Source organism: Chanodichthys erythropterus, chromosome 4, assembly GCF_024489055.1.
Source record: "Chanodichthys erythropterus isolate Z2021 chromosome 4, ASM2448905v1, whole genome shotgun sequence".
NCBI lineage: Eukaryota > Metazoa > Chordata > Actinopteri > Cypriniformes > Xenocyprididae > Chanodichthys > Chanodichthys erythropterus.
The window spans coordinates 1,625,613-1,649,053 of record NC_090224.1 but is presented as its reverse complement, the minus strand read 5'-3'; the positions used below and the strand labels follow the sequence as shown (position 1 = coordinate 1,649,053).

At 37.4% G+C, this 23,441-nt stretch overlaps 1 protein-coding gene across 4 annotated transcripts in view; it reads left to right on the top strand.

Annotated features, from left to right (window-relative positions):
* Window positions 1-23,441, top strand: part of kcnh5a (potassium voltage-gated channel, subfamily H (eag-related), member 5a) — a 127,524-nt gene that overhangs the window by 3,179 nt on the left and 100,904 nt on the right. For 2 of the 4 annotated variants that reach the window (XM_067383588.1, XM_067383587.1), the window contains exons 1-3: window positions 348-451; window positions 16,342-16,465; window positions 19,732-19,838. In XM_067383588.1, coding sequence (XP_067239689.1) covers window positions 379-451; window positions 16,342-16,465; window positions 19,732-19,838 — 304 coding nt within the window. In that variant the 5' untranslated portion in view covers window positions 348-378. Of the gene's footprint in view, window positions 1-347; window positions 452-16,341; window positions 16,466-19,731; window positions 19,839-23,441 lie in introns of those variants that run through there. The other 2 variants (XM_067383589.1, XM_067383591.1) reach the window with 2 other exon arrangements.

Here is a 23,441-nt window from a genome sequence, read left to right as displayed (position 1 = left end):
TAACTTTTTGATCTCTTAAGCTGACATAACCTTCATCTACAGTAACTCTGACTGAGTTTTCCTGTTTCTAAATCGCGCGCAATTGGCACCATCTGTTGGATGAGACTATCTCCATGGCACCGGGCATCGAGCTCAAGATTCCTGTGCCAGTCAATTTTTATTGTTACAGCTTGCAAGTGCGCAGGCGCAGACCCGGGGAGCGCGGAGCCTGCAGAACTGCGAGCGCTCTGTGGTACAAAGGACCCATAACAGTCAGGCACGGTGCAGCGTTACCATGATCTTCTCCATCCCACCGATAGATTCCCATCCCGCCTGCATCACTTTAACGACCAGCTTCCACCAAGTCCGCGAGCCTGACCGACGTTGCCCGGACGCAGAATGCACGGGGGAAAAAGAGGACTGGTAGCACCACAGAACACTTTTTTGGAAAATATTGTTCGTCGCTCAAGTGGTAAGATCGGTTTCTTCAGATTGCAGTACTTGATAAAGCAACGGCGCAAAGTCTCATGATGTCTTAAGATATGTATAAATTCTCTCGCGCTTTTTTTGGTGCTTAGGTCTGTTTGTTTTTAACTTTAACAGTGTATTTATAAAGTATTATGCGTAAAAGTAAAGTTTGTACGTTTCTTTCTATAGTAATGAGAAACCTAATTATTTATCTCATCAAAGTAAGCTTGAATATTTACATACGACACAAGTATACGTACTAGCAACTTCTAGATACTCTTCTTTGTTGACTGTTTAATAAAAACCTAATGTTAATGCTTAATATTAAAAAACTGAGCTGCAAAACAGGAAAACAACCGTGAGCAAAACATTATCGCACCATTACCAATAATAACGTTAATTAAACGCTGTTAATAGCACATCGCCCGGTCGCTTCCCAAAACATTACCTTTGTTATTGCTGTCCATTAGCAGCAACAATGTATTAATGCATCAGTAAGACTTTATTATTATATGACGTCGACAGCCTACACACGGGATGAATCTCACACGGGGAAACATTTACTTGCGTCAATTGACGTTTGCGAAAAGTGCGTGCTTTTTATGTGGAGTCACTCAAACAACCATTTCATCACATGAACAACATTTCTAGCTTACATTTAAGCTGGTACTTCGTTTTATTGTGTTTGATAGGAACTTGACAAGCCTATTATAAATAAAAAATATATATAAAATTAAAATAATACAATTATTTTTAAAATTAAATTATGCATTGTAATCACTTTTTGATATCATATATTTTTAGTTTTATTTATAATAATAACATTATTGTTATTATTATTAATTTCATCCAAATTAGTCAAAGAGGGACTAGAATCTACATGTTCATTTCCCAGTTGCTTGTATCAATAAATTATTTTTTAACATAGCGAAAGTTAATTTAAAGGTGATACGTTTTTTTTGGGGGGGGGGGGGGGGGGGCTGCTCTGCGGTGGATCTTCTCATCTGTGAAGGGCTTGTCTCATGTAGTGTGAATTGCAGAGTCATTTTGTGTCACTTTACGTGCGAATCTGCCACAGGTTCCGTATGGGTTTGTGAACAAGGACCCCACCAGCAGAGGTCACACATGATTACTGCATCAAAAGCTATTAATATCCCTGCACTCATGTCTCATATACACAAACTTAAGTTGAAGGCATACATTTGGGTGTTTTTGTATATTGAGAGCAGACAGTTTTGTCTGATAATCTATGTGTGTGTGTTTTTTCATGCGGTGCCCTCAGCTCATAATACCATGCCCTGACATTTGCTGTAGGCAGCTCTCTGAACCGTAAGGGTCTCCGGATCTCCCACACACTCTTTACCAAATCTGAGGCAGAGCTTGTATCTTTTGAGAAAAAAGACTTTACATTATTTTTATAAATCCTAATCACAGTCACTGTTTTAACGAGGTGCCGATGTTTGTATTCTGCGAGCTCCCTTGTCATTGTGATCATCGTTTAATGTTTAATACATGCAGTGAGTGGAAGAATTTAGAATTCTAGTGCAGATGAAGTTGTTGAGCACCTCATATTTTTTTGAGCACATCTCATACACTCACATCTCATTACTACTTCAAATATGCTGCCAGAATCTGAATGGGCTGGGTAATTAATTCTTGTATTTAAATTTACATTTATTTTCTTGTCATAGGCTTTTTAAATAAGGAAGTTCATGCATTCTGTATCTGGATGAATGAACTCTTTCATAGCCGTCAGTAGGCACAAGTCAAAGACAAAGTCAAGAAGATTCAAAAAGTATGTAATGCCTGTCAAGAATAAAAATGAGAGGTTGAGTATAATTAAAAGGCAAGGCAAGGTAAGAGCCTTATACTTCCCACAGTTTCAACCAAGGAACATTTAAAAATATATCTAAAGTCTGTGCCGAATAGCTGCCAATGAACTGCCAGCTACAAATTAGTCTCCATGCTGATGTTGATACAATTTTAAAATCGTATGGATGAACTCTACAAAAGTATCATAATGTTTTAGAATTATTTACAATCTGATTTTGCTGCTTTAATAAGCCAGTGGTGTGCAAGAGATAAATAAAGGAAGCGAACAAGCACTGTAAAAAGAATTGTTGGTTTAACTTAAAAAAGTAAGTTACCTGGTTGCCTTAAAAATTTGAGTTCATTGAAATTAAAAATTTGAGTTAATACAATGAAGGCGATTGGTTTAATCAACAGAAACTCAAAATATTATGTTATCTGAACTACATTAATTATCTAAGTTGATTTGACAAAAGAAAAAATGTTATGATAACAAATATGTTTTTACAGTGAGTGTGATTTTTTTTTTAATAAATTGGAGAGAGTTTGGCAGGAACAGGATCTCAGCATATGGAATCTACGGAGGAAGTAGAAGTCTTTTATGTTGTCTTTATGAAGTTAGGATAGTAATGTTTCAAAAAAATATTTTCTAAAAGATGAGAAATGATTTGGTTTAACTTTAAAAGAGTCCTACTTCTTTCATCATTTTAGTTGAAACCCCAAAACACCCCAGGCTTTAAATTGCACTTGGCTGGTTGAACGGGGCATAATAAGCCAAGCTATCAAAACTCTTCATTATTGTCAATTATGTAATAGCCAAAAATTATCCAATCTCAGCATAAATTCAGTGAAGAGTTTAAATTGATAAAGCAATTTGTTTTTCATATACCTCCTGTATCGTCATACGCCGCATATCAAAATAATGAAGCCTTTCACGAGCGCAGCTGTCGAAAAGATGTAGGTGTTTCTGAGGCTTTGTGTCTCTGTCCCTCATTTATCCAGCTCCTCCCTGTAGGTCTTCTCTATTGTTTGGGGACAGTGGAGTTTGTTTGAGTTTTGCCAGCCCACTTAGGGCAATCGAGACACACAGCTGGGGGGAAAACAAAGTCAACTTTTATAAGGCTTTTTACCTTACATATCATTGTTAGAACAGCAAAAGCAGTATTTCCCTCCAATTTTCTTATGTAAGCATAGAAACAACTGTGGGGAGTTTAATGTGTTAAAGAAGCTTTTTGTATTCATGTTGATGTTTGGCTAATCAGTGACAACGGGGTTCTCACTGACTGGGAAATGAAATGATTTCAAGACTGATTTTTGACTTTGAGGAAGCTCATACCTGCTAAACCATCATTTAAGGTTGGCAATAAATAAATTGCATATATGAATACATAAAAATTGCATAAATTGCATATGTTTTGGTTATATGTGGTAGTATGGTTTCAGTGCATGTATATATGTATATGTATGTATATGTGTGTGTGTGTGTGTGTGTGTGTGTGTGTATATATATATATATATATATATATATATATATAATTTTAATAATAATAATAATATTAATAATAATTATTTTTATTGTTGTTATTTTCAGTATGCAGTGCTATATATTTTCTCCCACTCTTGTACTCATTTATTCTTTCGCTTTTCCTACCTCCTCAAAACTCTTCATTTGCGTATTGCGTATGGGGCTTATGCAATATACCACGGCTCGTTTGAGCATGGCTGCCCCCGGCCATCCTCAGCTTGCTCTTTTGTAACGCTTGTCACAGTGTAAGGTATACATGCATGCTACACACTCTCAAAGAGAGAAAGAGAGACACACACACACACAGAAAAAGGATATTAAAATACGGTTAAAAAGAAGTAAAATAAATAAGATGGAGAACAAACAAACAAATATACTTTAGCAACAAACTTATGAAAGGAAAGCTGAAAGATTTGATGAAGTAGGGTTTGTGTGGTAAAATGAAACTTTTTAGAGAACCAAAAAATACCCTTAAGGAGATCATAAGACTAGTGTCAGAGGGGAAAAGATATGAATGCAGATTAGAAAGCCAAAGCAGAAAAAAGAAAGTGCTACTTTAGTGCTAACCACTGTTTATTGTTACAGAGAGCTGGTTATGTTTTGTGTTCAATAAACCAGAGGGAACCAATATCTGATGTATATCTAAACTGAAAATAGTATTTTTTACATGCTTGGGATCTATAATGGCCAACAGAAAATCGTTTTCACAAAGATCACAGGCGCTAAGAATGGTGTACTTCGTGTAAATATAGGTTTATCTTAATAGGATCTGTTTCTTCTTCCACTTTCCCTGTAGTCATCCTTTCACCCAGAAGCAGGTGGCCCAACCTGCTTCCACATAAGCAGTGCATGAACACAATGCAATAGCATCACATACACAGAGTAAAATCAGAATGCATTATGTTAATGGATCCAAAAATAGAAGAATGTATGCTTGTTCAATGTCATTACTTCCCACTGCAGTGACCGCCAGGAGTAACATGCAGATGAGTCCACGAGAAGACACTTTGTACCTCCTAATGGCAGCTGAAGGGAGCATGTACTTGGTCTTCAGTTGCCCCACCATCTTCTTTTTTAGCCTTGAATACTAGTAGAACATCTCTGACAGCCCCCTCAGAAAGTACAGGCTACTCTGGTCTTTCTTCTACAGCATGTCAGTCCAGTCCAGTCTGTTGTTCAGTGGATTTCCATGTATTTGTGTCTTTTACCATCCCCATTTTTCCATTCTTGATGGTTGCTGTATAAAAATCCACCACAAACTCCACTGTCTCACTTAAGTTTAACTGCTGGTTGTTTTGTTTTGCTTTCTCTCATCTTTGTAACCCATTGAGCCTACAATGGAGAAATTAGCATACAATTTAATTGAATGAGGTTAAAGGAATAGTAAAAAAAAAAAAAAAAAAAGGAAAAGAACAACAAGAGAAAATTCTGTTATCATTTACTCACCATTTCAAACTTCCTTCCGGGGATGACAAAATGCAACACTTTCTCACTACCAATTTGTACGTATTTTACGAGGTGGCTAATTCGTAAGAATTCATGATTTGTCTAAACCCCAGTGATGGGTAGGTTTAGGAGTGGGGTTAGGGGTAGGTCATTCGTACGAATTCATACGGATTTGGTAACTCGTAAAATACATACGATTTAGCAAAAAACATACAAATTCACTTTGTAAAATATGTACGAATTGCTGTGAGATGGGGTTGACAAAATGAGAAATGTAGAAAGTGTTTTGATTAAAATATACCCAATATAAATGAATGAGAACTAGATCTATCAAGACCCAAAAAGCACCGTAAAATACCATAAAATGTTCCATATGACTCAAGAACTGATTTGCGGTCACGTCAAATTCAATATGTTGCATTAACCCTTTAAAAGTATGGAAAAAAAAGAACAGTGCTGCTCACTACATTACCATTCAATGTTTGGGGTCAGTAAGATTTTTTAAGAATGTGTTTTATTAAAGGTGACATATTAGCCCTCAGGAAATATCAAAGTTTGTCAGACCTGGTCTGAATTCTCTATTGGAATTCCAAAGTGTACGTTTCAGATTAAATTGACAACTATCCTCAAAGCCGTTTGCTTGAGGCAGGACCTTCGGTTGGAGATTGGCAGTGGTTATTTCCTAATGCACACGCCTTGGACATCTTTCTTCTTGCTGGAAGTAATGGAGTCAAATGCTGACACACACAAAGTGTCACGCCGTAATTGAATAGAGAATTATAGAGAGATAAAGAAAGACAGTGAGAGGCGATGGAGCCAGAGAAAGGTCACAAATTGTCTGACAGCAGAGAGTCTTCCGCACAGGGTTTAATAATCAGTGCAATTTATAGATCTACTGTTCTCTTTTGTCAAACCTAAAAGTTTTGAATCTGAATCACGGCCTGTCTTTCTTGTTAGAACACTGCATTCCAAATGTCAAGGAATAACTTTTTTTTTCTAGAGTGCTTCACAAATGCTAAGAAATGTGAATGACTTTGAATACATAAAAAAATGTGTGAGATCAGTAATATTTCTCTCAAATGTTGTTGCTCTAGCCTATGAGAGGCGTTTGAACAAACAGTTTCATATTGAACAATATTGCTGACTTGTGTGCTCCCAGCATGCATTGCAGTAGGAATAAATTTTGTGGATAGTGTTATGATGCATTCTTTTGCTGACTTTATGCTGTTGAGGTGTATTGATTGTCAACATTATTTAAGTCTTGCGTAGTCAGATGTTTGACCTGTGGCATACAACCTGGGGCCAGTTGCATAAACATAATCGAAAAATCGCATATTATATAGTAGGTACTTACTTCACAACCATTAAAAAAAAAGTGTTTTATATAGTATGAATATGTGTGTAGTATGAAATTATGACATCCACCATGTTGTCATTGCCATCTTCACCTCCACAAATCCTCTACCATGGCCTCAAATATCTACCATGGGATAGTAAAGTGTTCATCTAATGTGCACTTCAGAATCTTGCTGGAAGTAGTAGGTCATCCAGATAGTTTTTGCCTACTGTTTAATGAATACTATGAATTCGGACATACTCAGTTCACATACTGTTTTTCACCTACTATGTAGTATGAATGTAGGAAGAGACTGTCTGACTGACATTTAAAGTGACCAACCACACTTTGTTTGTTTTTATGGCGTTAAGGCGTGGGTTTAAGTAAATATATATTTATTTAGAGGGTTTAGGTAGAGGTTTAAATTAAATATATATTTCATTAAACACGCCCCTAAATGCCATAAAAACAAACAAACTGTGGTAAAATATATAAAATATATGTTGATAATTTCTGAATGAAAGAAAAGGTAGTTGGCAACCAATCGGTGGTGCATTTCCCAAAGTGAATTATGGTCGCAAGATTCGTCATTACCGAGTTCAGTGGGACTTACGACCACATTTGGCTAACGATGCTTTCGGGAAACGCACCCCAGATTAGAACTTGCTACCGTTAGTGATGTTTGTTTGAGTTTTTTTATATGCATATTTTTATGTGCTTCTAAGTGAAACAGTTTCATATAATATGTACAGGATAATGTACATCCAGCCGGTTGTTATCACAGAATAAATCCCCTCTACTTCACGTCGGGGTCCTGATCACCTTTGCAGTTTAGGAATAGGAATGTTGTCCCATTCTTGTCTAATACAGGCTTCTAGTTGCTCAACTGTCTTAGGTCTTCTTTGTCGCATCTTCCTCTTTATGATGCTCCAAATGTTTTCTATGGGTGAAAGATCTGGACTGCAGGCTGGCCATTTCAGTACCCAGATCCTTCGTAGCCATGATGTTGTAATTGATGCAGTATGTGGTCTGGCATTGTCATGTTGGAAAATGCAAGGTCTTCCCTGAAAGAGACAACGTCTGGATGGGAGCATATGTTGTTCTAGAACTTGGATATACTTTTCAGCATTGATGGTGCCTTTCCAGATGTGTAAGCTGCCCATGCCACACACACTCATGCAACCCCATACCATCAGAGATGCAGGCTTCTGAACCAAGCACTGATAACAACTTGGGTTGTCCTTGTCCTCTTTAGTCCGGATGACATGGCATCCCAGTTTTCCAAAAAGAACTTCAAATTTTGATTCGTCTGACCACAGAACAGTTTTCCACTTTGCCACAGTCCATTTTAAATGAGCCTTGGCCTAGAGAAAACGCCTGCACTTCTGGATCATGTTTAGATATGGCTTCTTTTTTGACCTATAGAGTTTTAGCTGGCAACGACAAATGGCACGGTGGATTGTGTTCACCAACAATGTTTTCTGGAAGTATTCCTGAGCCTATGTTGTGATTTCCATTACAGTAGCATTCCTGTATGTGATGCAGTGCCGTCTAAGGGCCCGAAGATCACGTGCATTCAGTATGGTTTTCCGGCCTTGACCCTTACGCACAGAGATTGTTCCAGATTCTCTGAATCTTTGGATGATATTATGCACTGTAGATGATGTTAACTTCAAACTCTTTGCAATTTTTCTCTGAAAAACTCCTTTCTGATATTGCTCCACTATTTTTCGCCGCAGCTTTGGGGGAATTGGTGATTCTCTGCACATCTTGACTTCTGAGAGACACTGCCACTCTGAGAGGCTCTTTTTATACCCAATCATGTTGCCAATTGACCTAATAAGTTGCAAATTGGTCCTCCTCCTTTTTTATTCACAATTTGTACAGTGTCCCAACTTTTTTGGAATGGGTTTGTACATTAACCCACTTATTACACGGCTACTTGCCAATTAAATAAATAATTAGACAGGAAAAATTGATCTAAGTCGAAATATTTTATTAGCTCTTTAAATGCAAAGCTTCCGCGGAGAGAGCAGTTGCTAGCAAGCGGCAAGTTCAAACTACACAGACATTTAAGAGATACGGTACAGTCATACCACATATTATATGGCATTTCGCAAATAATTATGGGAATAAGAGATATTGATCTGAGATGAAACTGATTTAAAATTGTACTTGTTTGTTATCTTATAATCCATTACAGTGAACAAAACAATAGTGGCAAAATGGCAGCAGCTGTGTTTGTATGAAATGAGAGAGCGAGTCCGCCATACCGGATGACATAATTAAATAATTGTACACAAAATATTGATTTCACTGGGTTTTAATATTTTATTAGCTCACCAAATGCAAAACTTCCACAAGGAAAAAAACGTTCCTGGCAAGCATATAGCGCTGCAGACTTCAGTTACCCGGATGAGCCTGTGTTATCTGTTTTTAGCGGTTGTTATCTGAGAATAATATACTGCTAGATGGTGCGACTGACCAATCATAATCAAGTATTGCACAGAGCCATGTAATATAATAAATATTTCCCTTGCTAGATATTCTCTTTTTATTCACAGTTTTTAATTTTCGTCATACACATAATTGATGAAAATAAAAATAATTGATAAATTGTTGAACAAAAAGTCTGTAGTTGACTTGTCTCAACACATTTTTTTTTCTGAAATCTACAAGTTATCCAGTGCAAAATGGCTTAACATAATTGAAAACGCATCACGTTTCTCAGCATTGATTTTGAACTGTTTCCATTTTTTTATAGTGAATTTTATTATGTTGCATTTACATATGTTTTATTTAAATGTACAAGAGAAGATGCAGCTGTTTCATGAATTTGTGTGAGTGGGCAAGTAAAGCGGAAAGGAAATGATATGTATATATGTAAATGTGGCCATGTGAGTGCTTATATGAGATGTTTTTCCTGTAAACACTGCTGTGGAATTGTGGAGAGCAACCTAGCAGCTGTCTGTTGGCCTCCCACGTGGGGTTGGCACGCACATAACTAAGTCTTTCATCACTGTCAATATGCCTCTTATTCACCATTTACACAATAAGCTTTCGGCAGCATCCCATATCACACATAAAGTGCTGATGGACTGCCGTAGGCTTCACGTGGTTCTGGAAGTGTGATCAATGTGTAACAGCCACTTGGGCTATTTAAGGTCTGCATCAGCTGATATAAGCTGATCTTAAAAACAACAAGACTAATTCAATAGAGACACAGGTAAGCTTAAGTGTTAATTTGCCTCAAGTGAGATTATAAAGATTAAAGTCTTTCTAGTCTCAATATTCCATTGATTTTACATGCTGCCAGACAAAACAGCTGTGCCCTCTTATGGCCTGTGAAATGGATGCTCTTTTTGCCTTGAGGTTGATCTGTGCAGTCTGTGTGTTGCATTGCTTTATAGCAGGGTTCATAAAAAGACATTTTGAATAATGTTTCAATTGTCTTTATCCGTATAATTTTAATTATAAGTAATGTTCATAATAATTAGATCGCAAATGCTTTGTGAGCCAGTCTTATTTTAGTTTCATTGGGATATCATTATAGTTTTTATTAATATTTTGAATGTTTTATTTATATATTTTTATATATATATAAAATAGTTTAAAAGAAGTGATATCACCGTCTACAGGGCACTTTATCTTGTGCATTTTGCTCTTACTCGCCCAAATTTGTCAACAAGACTACTTTACACAAATGTGAGTGCATTAGCAGGTAGTTGCGAATCACAGGAGTTTCATATCTGAGATAAGGATATGAGTGCAGATGAGGCCAGTGATAAAGCCGAAACCAGCACATCCAGTGCAAGTAGCCTTTTTTGGCTTTAATTATAGTACTGATTTATAATATAAATAATATTATAATATTTTATTTATGCATTATACTGAAGAGAACTTTTTGAAGGATATTGGTTAACTTATGCCCTTTTTGAGCAATTGATCTCAACTGAGACTTGAGTGTTTGTTGATGTTTAAAGGTCCAGTGTGTAATATTTAGGAGGATCTATTGACAGAAATGCAATATAATATACATAACTATATTTTCAGTGGTGTATAAAGACCTTACGTAATAAACCTTTATGTTTTTATTACCTTAGAATGAGCCATTTCTATCTATATACACGACTTTCATTGAATTCGCCATTTTGCGCTGGCATGTTTCGACAGTAGCCCTAAACGGACAAACTGCTCTAGAGAGCGCATTTGCTTATCTGGTTATTCTCTGCTGTCTAAGACGATGGCATCTTTGTCCTGTGTCGGCCACCGTAGCTTCTCTATGTGCTTCGAAAGGGAGGGGTGAGTTGGTTGCAAATCGCAATCTCACTGCTAGATGCTGCTAAAATTTACACACTGCACCTTTAAGAGGCTGTTGTGTTGATTGCAATATTGAGGTGTTCAGTTTTATTTAGACTTTATTTAAACATGTGATTGGTCTCCTCACAAATCAACTGTTTCTTGATTTTCACTGGTATGTCTCTTAGGTGTTGACTAGCTCATCTTTGAGTCTACATTCAGTCTGAGTAAAATACTTAAAGCTGCAGTCCGTAACTTTTTTTGCTTAAAAATTATCCAAAATTTTTGAGCAAGTGCATAACCAGCCAGTGTTCAAAACTATCTAATTATCTTGTCTCGATTCACAACGGTAAGCTTGTAATAATGTTTTATAATAGGAGCGACATGGTGGATTTCCGCGGGAAATTCGAGCATGCAGCAGTTCGCCGTTGCATCATTACGTCACCTCCGTAAACAGAAAGAAAGGAGTCCCATCCAGGCTAGTCGGTTTTATCACGTGAGGATGCTGCTGGTAGCGGCACATTTATAGCCTTTTCTCACAGCAGCTGAAATAATTAAATTTATCATTTTGATGGCGGATTGTAATCCAGAAAGATCCAAATGACAATCATCAGTGACAACTGGAGATTCACCTGTAGTCAAAAAGCAAAAGACTTTGGACTGTGGAGTGGATACAGAAATTGAAATGTACAGGTAACGCTAATATACACTAAATACACAGTCAAAGCAATGCTGATGTTGTTAACATTAACAATTTGAGAACGATATAACAGTAATAATAATTTGCACGGTTTGGCGTGATCCCAGCTAAACGATCGTTTGATTTAATCATCATTGGCAGCACGATTTATTGTAGGCCTAATGCTTTTTTCCTCAGTTGGTCAGAACAAAAGTAGCAGACATGTTACTTACTTGTTCAGATGATATTTTCCAGTGAAAATTCTTATATTGGTCATACTTTCAAGACGTAGAATCTGTGATTCTGAAGTACAGTATCCACACCGGTGCAGTGACTGACAGCAAGCATTAGATTCATCTGCTCTGACGAGCTGTGCCGAGGCACAACTCACTTACAGATAACTGTTCAGCATATGACTGCACTTGCAGGTTTAAAACAGAGATGGCGACAAAGAGGAAAAATCGCGGACTGCAGCTTTAAGTACTGTTAAGCTCTGGGTATACTTCGTTTTGCACAGTCGAACGCATAGCCTAGCAAAGTATACTTCATTCTGACTGTTTCTATAGGAACCGGAGCTTCTAGCGGCCGCTGCAGTGATGTGATTACTTTACCAATCGGCGATTGGCTCTTATTTAGAAGGTGGGACTTATTCTGCCACTTATTCCACCATTTCTCCCCTTCAAAACAATATGAGTAAGGCGTCTTGTGTTATTCTATAGTCTTATATATATTTGTATTCATTCATGCTAGAGCTGTACTAATGAGTGTACTTTCTAACCTCTTTGCACAATCTGTCATCTATATAGGCCTCCCTTGTCGCTGTAGCTTGCATGCGTTCTGATCTGTTCTGTTTATGCTGGTTTTCTTCGACTACCTTGTGAATCAACACCCAGAGGGCACGGTTGCCACCATGTGGATAAACTAATTAAAAAAAAATAAATAATAATAATTTAAATGCGCATGTGCAACCTGCGCATACAAAGTATACTTTGGGCTTTAAAATCAGAGACTCTAAGACCTGGTTTCACAGACATGGCTTAGATATAAGATGTCAGTGCAAGTTGCTTTCAGGTAAAATAGTTCAATCATGCAATTTAGTCTGGGACTAGGCTTAAGCCTTGTCTGTAAAATGGGGGGTAAGACTTTTACTCAAGTGGTATTGGAATTGGTGTCTTGTAAAATGTCATGTTCGCTGTACGGTATCTGTAATTTTACTTTTTATTTTACTTTTTATTTTAATTTTAAGTATGGTTTTCATGTACTCTTTACATCTCTGATTGAAATAAAAAAATTTCCCCTCCCAACTAATTTTTTTCCTTCACCATGTCCCTTTAGAGGCTACTTAAAATTAATGAAATCTAAAATAAATTAAAAATAATTAAAAAACAAAACAAATAAAAATGAAAAAAAAAGTAATAATATACATATAATAAATAAAATAGCAATAAATTTAGCTTAAAAAATCTAAACTGTTATGACTCTCATTGCAACAACATCTGAGCTCAACCCAACAGTCATTCCTCGCAAAGACTTTTCTGCGTTATCATTGTGCTGTGGAAGTGACTGCTCCACTCGCCACTCTCCTTTTCCATATTAGTTATTAATGCTTGACTTCTTGGCAGAATCTTTATTAGTCTGAACGTGCTGTCTTGGCTGAGAATACGATATATCATCAGTGACAGAGCATTACATGATTATCATATCACTGAGCCCTGATCTGCGAACAGGATCTAGGTCTCTTGCATCCTCAGGGAGTACTTCCTCGCAATTGGCCCCTGATCCGAGGGCAGGGGCCATGGCGTGGAGACCGCTGTAATGAGTCTCCACTCTCCTTCCTCAAGGGGACAGCACTTCACTTTATCCTTTCCGCTTCTCCTTTCAGCTGGTCCTGCGGACGCAAACTGAAAGAGGAGGAGGAAGAGGAGAGATAATGGAGGCTATTCAATGGAGGAGAGAAGCAGCCACTTTTTTTTAAATGGCTGTGTCAAATGCCACGTTCTCTCTCTCTCTGTTTTCCTCAGGGGGGGACTGCATGTGTCCAGAGAGAACTGTAGCTCTGCCGCAGTATAAAAATCTTGTTTGTGTATGTGTGAGCAAAAGCGATTTTGTTTGTGGGTGTCTTTATGTGTGTAAGGATTTGTATTGTCACAGACATTTCTGTAACAATTTGTGTCCTGATTTGTGCTGTGATGTCCTCTTTGCCTGGCTATTTTTATACCTGCGTTGGGAGGCTGAAGTCAGCCTCACTAAAACGCTAATGAAGACTAGAGAGCATGACTTAGTCTCTTTAATGGCATAGTCTCACATGAACAATGTTCAGGTCTTTAACCCACCTGCTATTGCTAGACCACCATGCATCAATTACATTGATGTCAAGACTGCATTCCACTTCAGTTTGTCAAATGGAAGAGTTAACTAATTAAGGTGGTTTCCACCAATGAAGTCCAAAATAGGACTTGAAACTCAAGTCTTTTTTTCTTTTCAACAAAGTGCCATTGAAAGGAGTCTGTCCACCTCAGGTGATTAGGCAAATGTTATATGTGCTGTTTTATGTGGAGTCACACAACTACATAAACTACAAAAGCAGTTTAAAACAGTAGTTTGTTAAATAGTTATATATTTTGCAGATTTAACCAACACATGTTAGTTTGTAGTAAGTATATTTAATACATGTATGTTTTTTTTATTTTTTTTTTTATAAATAAAAGAAAATATATGTATACACTACTGTTTAAAACAAGTTAGGGACCAGTAAGTTAAGAAATTAATACTTTTATTCAGTAAGGATGCATTAAACTGATCAAAAGTAACTGTAAAGTCTTACCCCCTATAACTATAATCACCTAACTGAACGATCAGGTCAGTGCTGCTTCCTCGAGAAAGTTTATAATTTTTATGTGTTTTTAAGTCTTGTCAAAAACATTCAAGGGATTTTAAAAGCACAAGACACCGTGAAAGAAAACTCAATGTGGTACTCGCACACTGTGATCCATCGTTTTTTGTGTGTGAACACACCTGAAGCCACATAGAAAGCTACCTCTCAGACAGCATGCGAGTACTGAATTGAGTTCTCTTTCAAGTCTTTTTAAGAAAATACTCACAAAATTATGTCAAAATGCCTGTCTTGACGAGTAATCCTTGTAAACACAGTCGATTATGTCCTAAATGAATGTAAACAGTTATAACAGTTAGAAAATATTGGACATGTGTCAATAAAATGGATTCGTGCATTAGGTCTTAAAGTGACGGCAGCCTCATATACCTTCTGTTTCCTATGTTAATAATGTCAATCAAACAGCAAAAGAAAAAGAGAGAATCACTCACTGCTCTTAACAAAATAACTTCTGTAGCTTTAAGAGGTATCTGTGTATATTTACTTTATACATTAAAGGGTTAGTTCACCCAAAAATGAAAATTCTGTCAATTATTACTTACCCTCATGCCGTTCCACACCCGTAAGATCTCCGTTAATCTTCGGAGCACAGATTAAGATATTTTAGTTGAAATCCGATGGCTCCGTGAGGTCTTCATAGGGAGCAATGACATTTCGTCTCTCAAGATCCATAAAGGTACTAAAAAAATATTTAAATTAGGTCATGTGAGCACAATGGTTCAATATTAATATTATAAAGCGACGAGAATATTTTTGGAGCGCCAAAAAAACAAAACAAAATAACGACTTATTTAGTGATGGCCGATTTCAAAACAATGCTTCAGGAAGCATCGGAGCACAATGAATCAGTGTATCGAATCATGATTCAGATCGCGTGTCAAACTGCCAACAGCTGAAATCACGTGACTTTGGCGCTCCGAACAGCAGATTCGATACACTGATTCATTGTGCTCCGATGCTTTCTGAAGCAGTGTTTTGAAATCGGCCATCACTATATAAGTCGTTATTTTGTTTTTTTTGGTGCACCAAAAATATTCTCGTCATTTTATAATATTAATATTGAGCCACTGTACTCACATGAACTGATTTAAATATGGTTTTAGTACCTTTATGGATCTTGAGAGAGGAAATGTCATTGCACCCTATGAAGGCCTCACGGAGCCATCGGATTTCAACTAAAATATCTTAATTTGTGTGCAAGTACGGTATAGAGATCGGCCAAAATAAAACTTAAAAACTTTCTGATTTATGGCCAATTTTCTATTATTGTTCAAATCATCCCCCGGGCCAGATTGGACACTGCCGAGGGCCATATTCGGGCCACGGGCTGTTTGTTTGACACCCCTGGCTTAGCCTAAACCAGGATCAGGCCTTAGTTCAATTAGGACATTTAAGTAGCTTTTATAAATGTACCCTAGAAAAAATCATTACTTGTGTGCATCTTAAGACAAAACAATGGCGCTGACATATTTTAAGATACGTCAGTGCAAGTTACTTTCAGTTAAAACAGTTCAAATGTTCCTCGCTTCAGCAATATTCTTTTTGTTCTTAAAAATAAGGCTTCTGAGAGTTTAGGTTTTCAGAAAAACTGAAAAAAAAATGTATTTACAAAATGTATATGAGTGAGTACATCATGAATCCATCTTCCAAACTGTGTTGTTTTCTGACACTGAATCACTACGGAATGCCTATAATAATATATTCTTACTATTTTAGACCGAGCGGGACGCCAACCGCTGCGGAGTAGCTCACTACCTGCGTGACTCATCATATCCATAAACAGAGAGAAGTAGCTCCGGCTACAGTGTTCTTTCTCAAGACGCATTCAGTTTTGTTTCTTAACTGTAATAGTTATTTAGACACATTAATAAATGTGTCCTTCTACCTTCTCTTATTTTTCATTGCAGAGACAAGTTTCTTGTTGGGGAATGCGCAAATTGTGGAGTGGCCTATAGTTTACAGTAATGACGGATTCTGCAAACTCTCTGGTTACCACAGGGCAGAGGTCATGCAGAAGAGCAGCACCTGCAGGTGAGTGCCTCTCCCACCTGTCTGTCTTTATTCTTTAGTCAAGGACAGACAGTGCCAGACAAATTTATATTCATAACTTTTCATTGGAAGGCATGCAGGATCCAAAAGTGCATTTGTGTGCATCATAACTAAATTATGTGTTTTTACAGAATTACATTATTCGGAATACGGAAAGGAAGCTTCACACACTTTCCCAGAGAGGTTATGCTTGGATATCTGAAGCTAAATCTATTAAACTGATGTAGTATAGAATGTGAAGTAGTGGAAGGAGAGGAAGAACAGTTTGATTGTTTTGTTTTGTTTTTTATTTCTCAAGTGAGTACTAACCTCTCTATTCCTGCCAGTTTCACTCGTCACAGGAGTGAGGATGTTTCTCTAATGATTTGGTGAAGTGTTAGAGACAGAAGTGTCATTTTCTCACTCTGCTTGAGTTAGCAATACTGCTAAAGCATACTTCTCACATTAGTTCAGCTGCGTTAAGCCATAGTAGCCATAGTGAGTTTGCTTGTGCTATTTAGCCACTCGGAGAGAGAATTTCTCCTGAGCCATCACCGAACACCTTGTTAGCGCTAAATAAACTCAGTAAGGTGCCAATCATCGGAACAGAAATAGAAATACCAACTATGATTTGGCTCTACCTACATGCAGTGATATGGATCTGCCTACAGACTGCGATATGACTCCAGATTGAATCAGAATTCAAGGGGAATTTTAGAGGTAAATTTGGCACAAGTCTTTGTCAGGTAAAGCAATAAGGGTGAAGATTTGATACTAAAAATCTTTGAGTTGCTTATAGCCACAAAACTCAAATGGACTATAAATCTCTGTATTTTTGGTTTTATGGAAGCTGAAGTGCTGAGGTAATATTTATTAAATGATAATTTAAGTAATTTTGTGTAGGCCAATGTTTCATTGGTTGTCATTAAATTGTACAACCGAATTCCGGAAATCACATGAGCCAATATTTTATTCACAATAGAACATAGATAACATAACAATTGTTTAAACTGAGAAATTTTACACTTTTATCCACTAAATGAGCTCATATCAAATTTGATGCCTGCTACAAGTCTCAAAAAAGTTGGCACAGGGGCAACAAATGACTGAAAAAGCAATTTGAAAAAGAAAATTTTGAAAATATTTATCTGGGAGAACATCTAGCAACTAATTAAGTTAATTGACATCAGGTCTGTAACATGATTAGCTATAAAAGGGATGTCTTAGAGAGGCAGAGTCTCACAGAAGTAATGATGGGCAGAGCTGTGAAAGAATGCGTGAAAAGATTGTGGAATACTTTAAAAACAATGATCCTCAACATCAAATTGCAAAGGCTTTTCAAATCTCATCATCTACAGTGCATAACATCATCAAAAGATTCAGAGAAACTTGAGAAATCTCTGTGTGTAAGGGACAAGGCCGAAGACCTTTATTGGATGCCCGTGGTCTTCAGGCCCTCAGACGACACTGCATCACTCATCTGCATGATTGTATCAATGGCATTACTAAATGGGCCCAGGAATACTTCCAGAAACCACTGTCGGTAAACACAATCCGTTATGCCATCTGCAGATGCCAACTAAAGCTCTATCATGCAAAAAGGAAGCCATATGTGAACATGGTCCAGAAGCGCCATCGTGTCCTGTGGACCAAAGTCCTTTAAAATGGACTGTTTCAAAGTGGAAAAGTGTTCTATGGTCAGACGAGTCCAAATTTGACATTCTTTTTGGAAATCACGGATGGCATGTCCGGGCTAAATAGGAGGGAGACCTTCCAGTGTGTTATCAGCATTCAGTTCAAGAGATGCTTCTGATGGTATGGGGGTGCATAAGTGCATACGGTATGGGCAGCTTGCATGTTTTGGAAGGTACTATGAATGCTGAAAGGTATATAAAGGTTTTAGAGCAACATATGCTCCCCTCCAGACGACGTCTATTTCAGGGAAGGCCTTGTGTATTTCAGCAGGACAATGCAAAACCACATACTGCAGCTATTACAACAGCATGGCTTCGTCGTAGAAGAGTCCGGGTGCTGAATTGGCCTGCCTGCCTAATCTTTCACCTATAGAGAAAAATATGTCAAAGACAAGCACAAACTCTTCAGCAGCTGGAAACCTATATCAGGCAAGAATGGGACCAAATTCCAACACCAAAACTCCAGAAACTCATAACCTCAATGCCTAGATGTCATCAAACTGTTTTGAAAAGAAGAGGAGATGCTACACCATGGTAAACATGCCCCTGTCCCAACTATTATGAGATCTGTAGCAGGCATCAAATTAGAAAAGAGCTCATTTTGTGCATAAAAGTGTACAATTTCTCAGTTTAAACATTTATGTTATCTATGTTCTATTGTGAATAAAATACTGGCTTATGTGATATGAAAGTCTTTTAGTTTTCATTTTATTCAAAAAAAAAAAAAAAAAACATCCCAACATTTCCGGAATTCGGGTTGTATTATCCAAAATTCTGAAACTACTTTTAGTTGACATTTTCCTATTTAATGCAATTTTTTTGTATTTAAAATGATATAATAAGCATATTAGTTTTAGTGAAAAGTTGAATTGGATAATGATTTTCTTTTTGTATTCCTCCCTTTAATAAAATCAGCACTTAAGATGCTCAAATAAAGGATTGTACAAAGGAGTTCACATGATCAGTGTCATAAATTAGCTTATTTGATTAGCAAGAATTGAATGATTTCTTATTCATTTTATGTTTGCTATAACCGATCGTATTTTACCAGACTGAAATTATATTTTGAATGCCATATTTTTAATGTGATTTCAGACTTTTGAACTCCACTGTTCACAGACACCTTATTTGCAAACATTTGCAAAAACTTCAGTCAATAAAACCCACAAGAATACCTTGTTTTTGCTGCTGTTTGGAATTTCCTAAACTTTAAAGTTTAATGTTTCTTTCCTTTTACATAACGTTAAGGTGTAGAGCATGTTTGAACTGTGGCTTCGTATCTACTGTTTGTCCAGCCTCCATAAGTTAAATAGAGCGGCTGCAGGAACTGACAGCCCGTGTCATCAGCCACTCCCCCTTGTGCACACTCTCTGAATTAACTGACAGTGAAAGACAAGGTAGAGTTTGCTAGGCGGATGTGTGTGCCACACAGGTGTGCGCACTCCCCTAACTCTCTTTTTCTGTTCTCTTTGTCTCGCTCATTTTCATCGCCTGCTTCTCCCTTTCCCACCCACTTTTCCCACTCTCACAACCCTTTTTGACTTTTACTCTTTTGTCTCTCTGTCCCCCTGGCAGTTTCATGTACGGCGAGCTGACAGACAAGAAGACAATAGACAAAGTCAGACAGACCTTTGATAACTATGAATCCAATTGCTTTGAAGTGCTGCTGTATAAGAAGAACAGTGAGTATTCCCAGCTATGATTGTTTAGCTGTGCCTGCTAAATCTAGCAGAAGATTGAAAGTGCAGAGATGTAATTGTGCTCTATATAAGAAGCTGAATTCCAGAAATTAATGAAAATGACTTGAGAAAATGGCTTAAGACAAAGTTTATTTCTCTGTTAGTATTGTTTATATATATAAACATGGTATCTGATTTGAAGTGCTGCATGTTGGTTAGAAATTTTGTCAGACTTATGCATATGCCATCAAAGTGTTTCAAGAGCAGCCATGTGGCTCAGTCGGCGCAAATACTGCAGAGCGGCTGCACAAGCTCTGATGACACCTTCAGTTCCGCTAATGCTCTCAAATCTTTTTTTTCATAGCAGTTAAAACTCTGTTCATGTAATCTTAATGTGTCAACACGAAAGTGATAAAAATGGAGACCCCACTTTATTACTACCCAAATAATATAGGCATATTTTGAACTTTCTTCTTTTACATACAGGCAGCACACGACCTATTCACGGAAAAGTGTTTCTTGTTGCTACATTTATATTCAAACACCATGCGAGTGTTACTGCGGAAAGAAGAAAGTGCCCAATTTGTTGGCTCGTCCCCCGACCCCAAGCTGCAAATCTTGCAGTTTTGAGTAATGAGTTAAAGAGATAGTTCACCCAAAAATGAAAATTTGATGTTTATCTGCTTACCCCCAGGGCATTCAAGATGTAGGTGACTTTGTTTCTTCAGTAGAACACAAATGATGATTTTTAACTCCAACCATTGCCGTCTGTCAGCCGTATAATGTGGGTCAATGGGAACTTCTTTTATAAGAGTAAATAAAACTTGCTTAGACAAATCCAAATTAAACCCTGCAGCTCGTGACGACACATTGATGTCCTAAGACACAAAATGATCGGTTTGTGCGAAAAACCAAACAGTATTTATATAATTTTTTACCTCGAAAACACCACTACACAACTCCAACTGCATTCAGCATTTGCTTAGTGAGGTCTGATCACACTCTGACAACAGAAGTGATGTCTGGCACTCATTGAAGTATATGCGTGAGACATCATTGTGTTTGGATTTGTCTAAGCAAGTTTTATTTACTCTTATAAAAGAAGTTCCCATTGACCCACATTATACTGCTGACAGACGGCAACGGTTGGAGTTAAAAATCCTTATTTGTGTTCTACTGAAGAAACAAAGTCACCTACATCTTGGATGCCCTGGGGGTAAGCAGATAAACATCAAATTGTCATTTTTGGGTGAACTATCTTTTTAAAGCAGTGCCAGATACAGAAAATGGTTGATGGGTGGGTCTCTAAAAGTGTGGATGGGCCTGAATAATAATTTTTTTATAACATGTTTTTTAACTGACTTAACTTGATAAAAAAAAAAAAAAAAAAAGACAAAAACAAGGACTGGTCCCTGTGGCACTTGCGCCAATGAATTAAGATACCACTGTTTCACTAATAAGAGAAATCTCAATGTCTGAGTCTTATGATCGACAACCAATGGCCTGAATTAGCATATTATTATTAATATTAGGTTATAGTTCTAATAAAATTCATGACATTTAGGGTGCTTTCACACTGGCAGTTTAGTTTGAAATGAGGCATGGTTTGCAAATTTCGCATGAAAATTTGGTAATGTGAAAGTTGCCATGCAGACACTGGAGCGCAACGGGGTACCGAACCTGAGACTGCCTGTAAGAGGTGGTCTAAGTTCAGTTGCACTGGAACTGTGGCGTGACATACAGTATGCACATCCAGTAAACCCAAGTGTCATTCACTCTGCTGTGTATAATAGTGCCAAATTAATTAAAAAACATAATATATTGACCTGCGACCTGTGCTGTGCACATCTGTGATGGCGTAAGATGAACACAAATGCACCGGGGTTCAAATGAATCAAGTTTAAGCTGTGTCCCAGTTCAGAGGCTGCATCCTTCAAAGGCCATGAAGATTGGACCGACCATTGTGAAATGGAATTGTCTTGGATTGTTCTTGTCGTCTAGCAGCTGAGACAAGCTGCAGTAATGTTTGTAATGGACTTTTTTGAAAGTTATATTCAACTGTCTGAAATCAAAACAGGGTTCACAACCTGTCTAAATATGTTCACCTTGGTCCATTTCTGTACATAATAAAGAGTATAAACTATATAAAACAACTTTAAAGTTTTTTTTTTTTTTTTTTTTTAATTTTTATATTTGTATCATTAGATATTTGAGTAAGTTGCAACCCAATACTTGCATCTAAAAGTGTAATCCGGCAATTTCTCTCAAAAAATCCTGTTGTCACTGGTGCACAATGAATTCTGGGGCAGGGTAGGCTGTGAAGGATCCATCGGTTATATCCTTCATTGCATGGGAAACGAAGGACACATTTCGAGGCCGCAAATTGGGACAGCGTTTGTCGCACAGCTGTTATGCAATCGTCTTTGAAAGCGGCCTTTGAAGGATGCAGCCAAAGATGATTTTAATATCGGGAGATAAAAGGGTCATTGACAGGGAGAAAACATAACAGTCAACTTGGATCATGTGTACCTTGATAACCAATCACTTTACAGCCTTGACATCATTGAATTTCACTCAGAGTTGTGCGACAGTCAATCGCTGTTTACAGACACCATAGGAATGAATGAGAAGTGCAGTAAACTACCTGTCACAAAAAGTCTGTAACTTAGTTAAATCCGAAACGATTTTTTAATGACAAACATGTTGAAGATTAGCCGGCTGTCGATTCATTTAAAGGGATAGTTCACCCAAAAATGAAAATTTGATGTTTATCTGCTTACCCCCAGGGCATCCAAGATGTAGATTACTTTTTTTCTTCAGTCGAATGCAAATTATGATTTTTAACTGCAACCGCTGCCGTCTGTCAGTCAAATAATAGCAGTGATTGGGAACTTGAACAATAAGAGTCAAAAAAACTTCCATAGACAAATCCAAATTAAACCCTGCGGCTCAAGACGGCACAATGATGAACTAAGACACGAAACGATCGGTTTGTGCGAGAAACCGAACAGTATTTATATAATTTTTTACCTCTAATACACCACTATGTCCAACTCCGTTCAGCTTCCGGCTAGTGAGGTCTGATCGCGCTCTGACAACGGAAGTGATGTCTCGCGCTCATTGAAGTATAAGGGCGAGACATCACTTCCGTCATCACAACGCTTTTTTTGACCTCACTAACAGGAAGCTGAACGAAGTTGGACATAGTGGTGTATTAGAGGTAAAAATTATATAAATAATGTTCGGTTTCTCGCACAAACCGATCGTTTCGTGTCTTAGTTCATCATTGTGCCGTCTTGAGCCGCAGGGTTTAATTTGGATTTGTCTATGGAAGTTTTTTCGACTCTTATTGTTCAAGTTCCCAATCACTGCTATTATTTGACTGACAGACGGCAGCGGTTGCAGTTAAAAATCATAATTTGCATTCGACTGAAGAAAAAAAGTCACCTACATCTTGGATGCACTGGGGGTAAGCAGATAAACATCAAATTTTCATTTTTGGGTGAACTATCCCTTTAATTATAATAAGTTTTTTTTCCCCACAAAAGTAGTTTATTCAGCGCAGTGAAGCCTATCCTCCTTCCCTACCACAGCGTTATGCTTTTT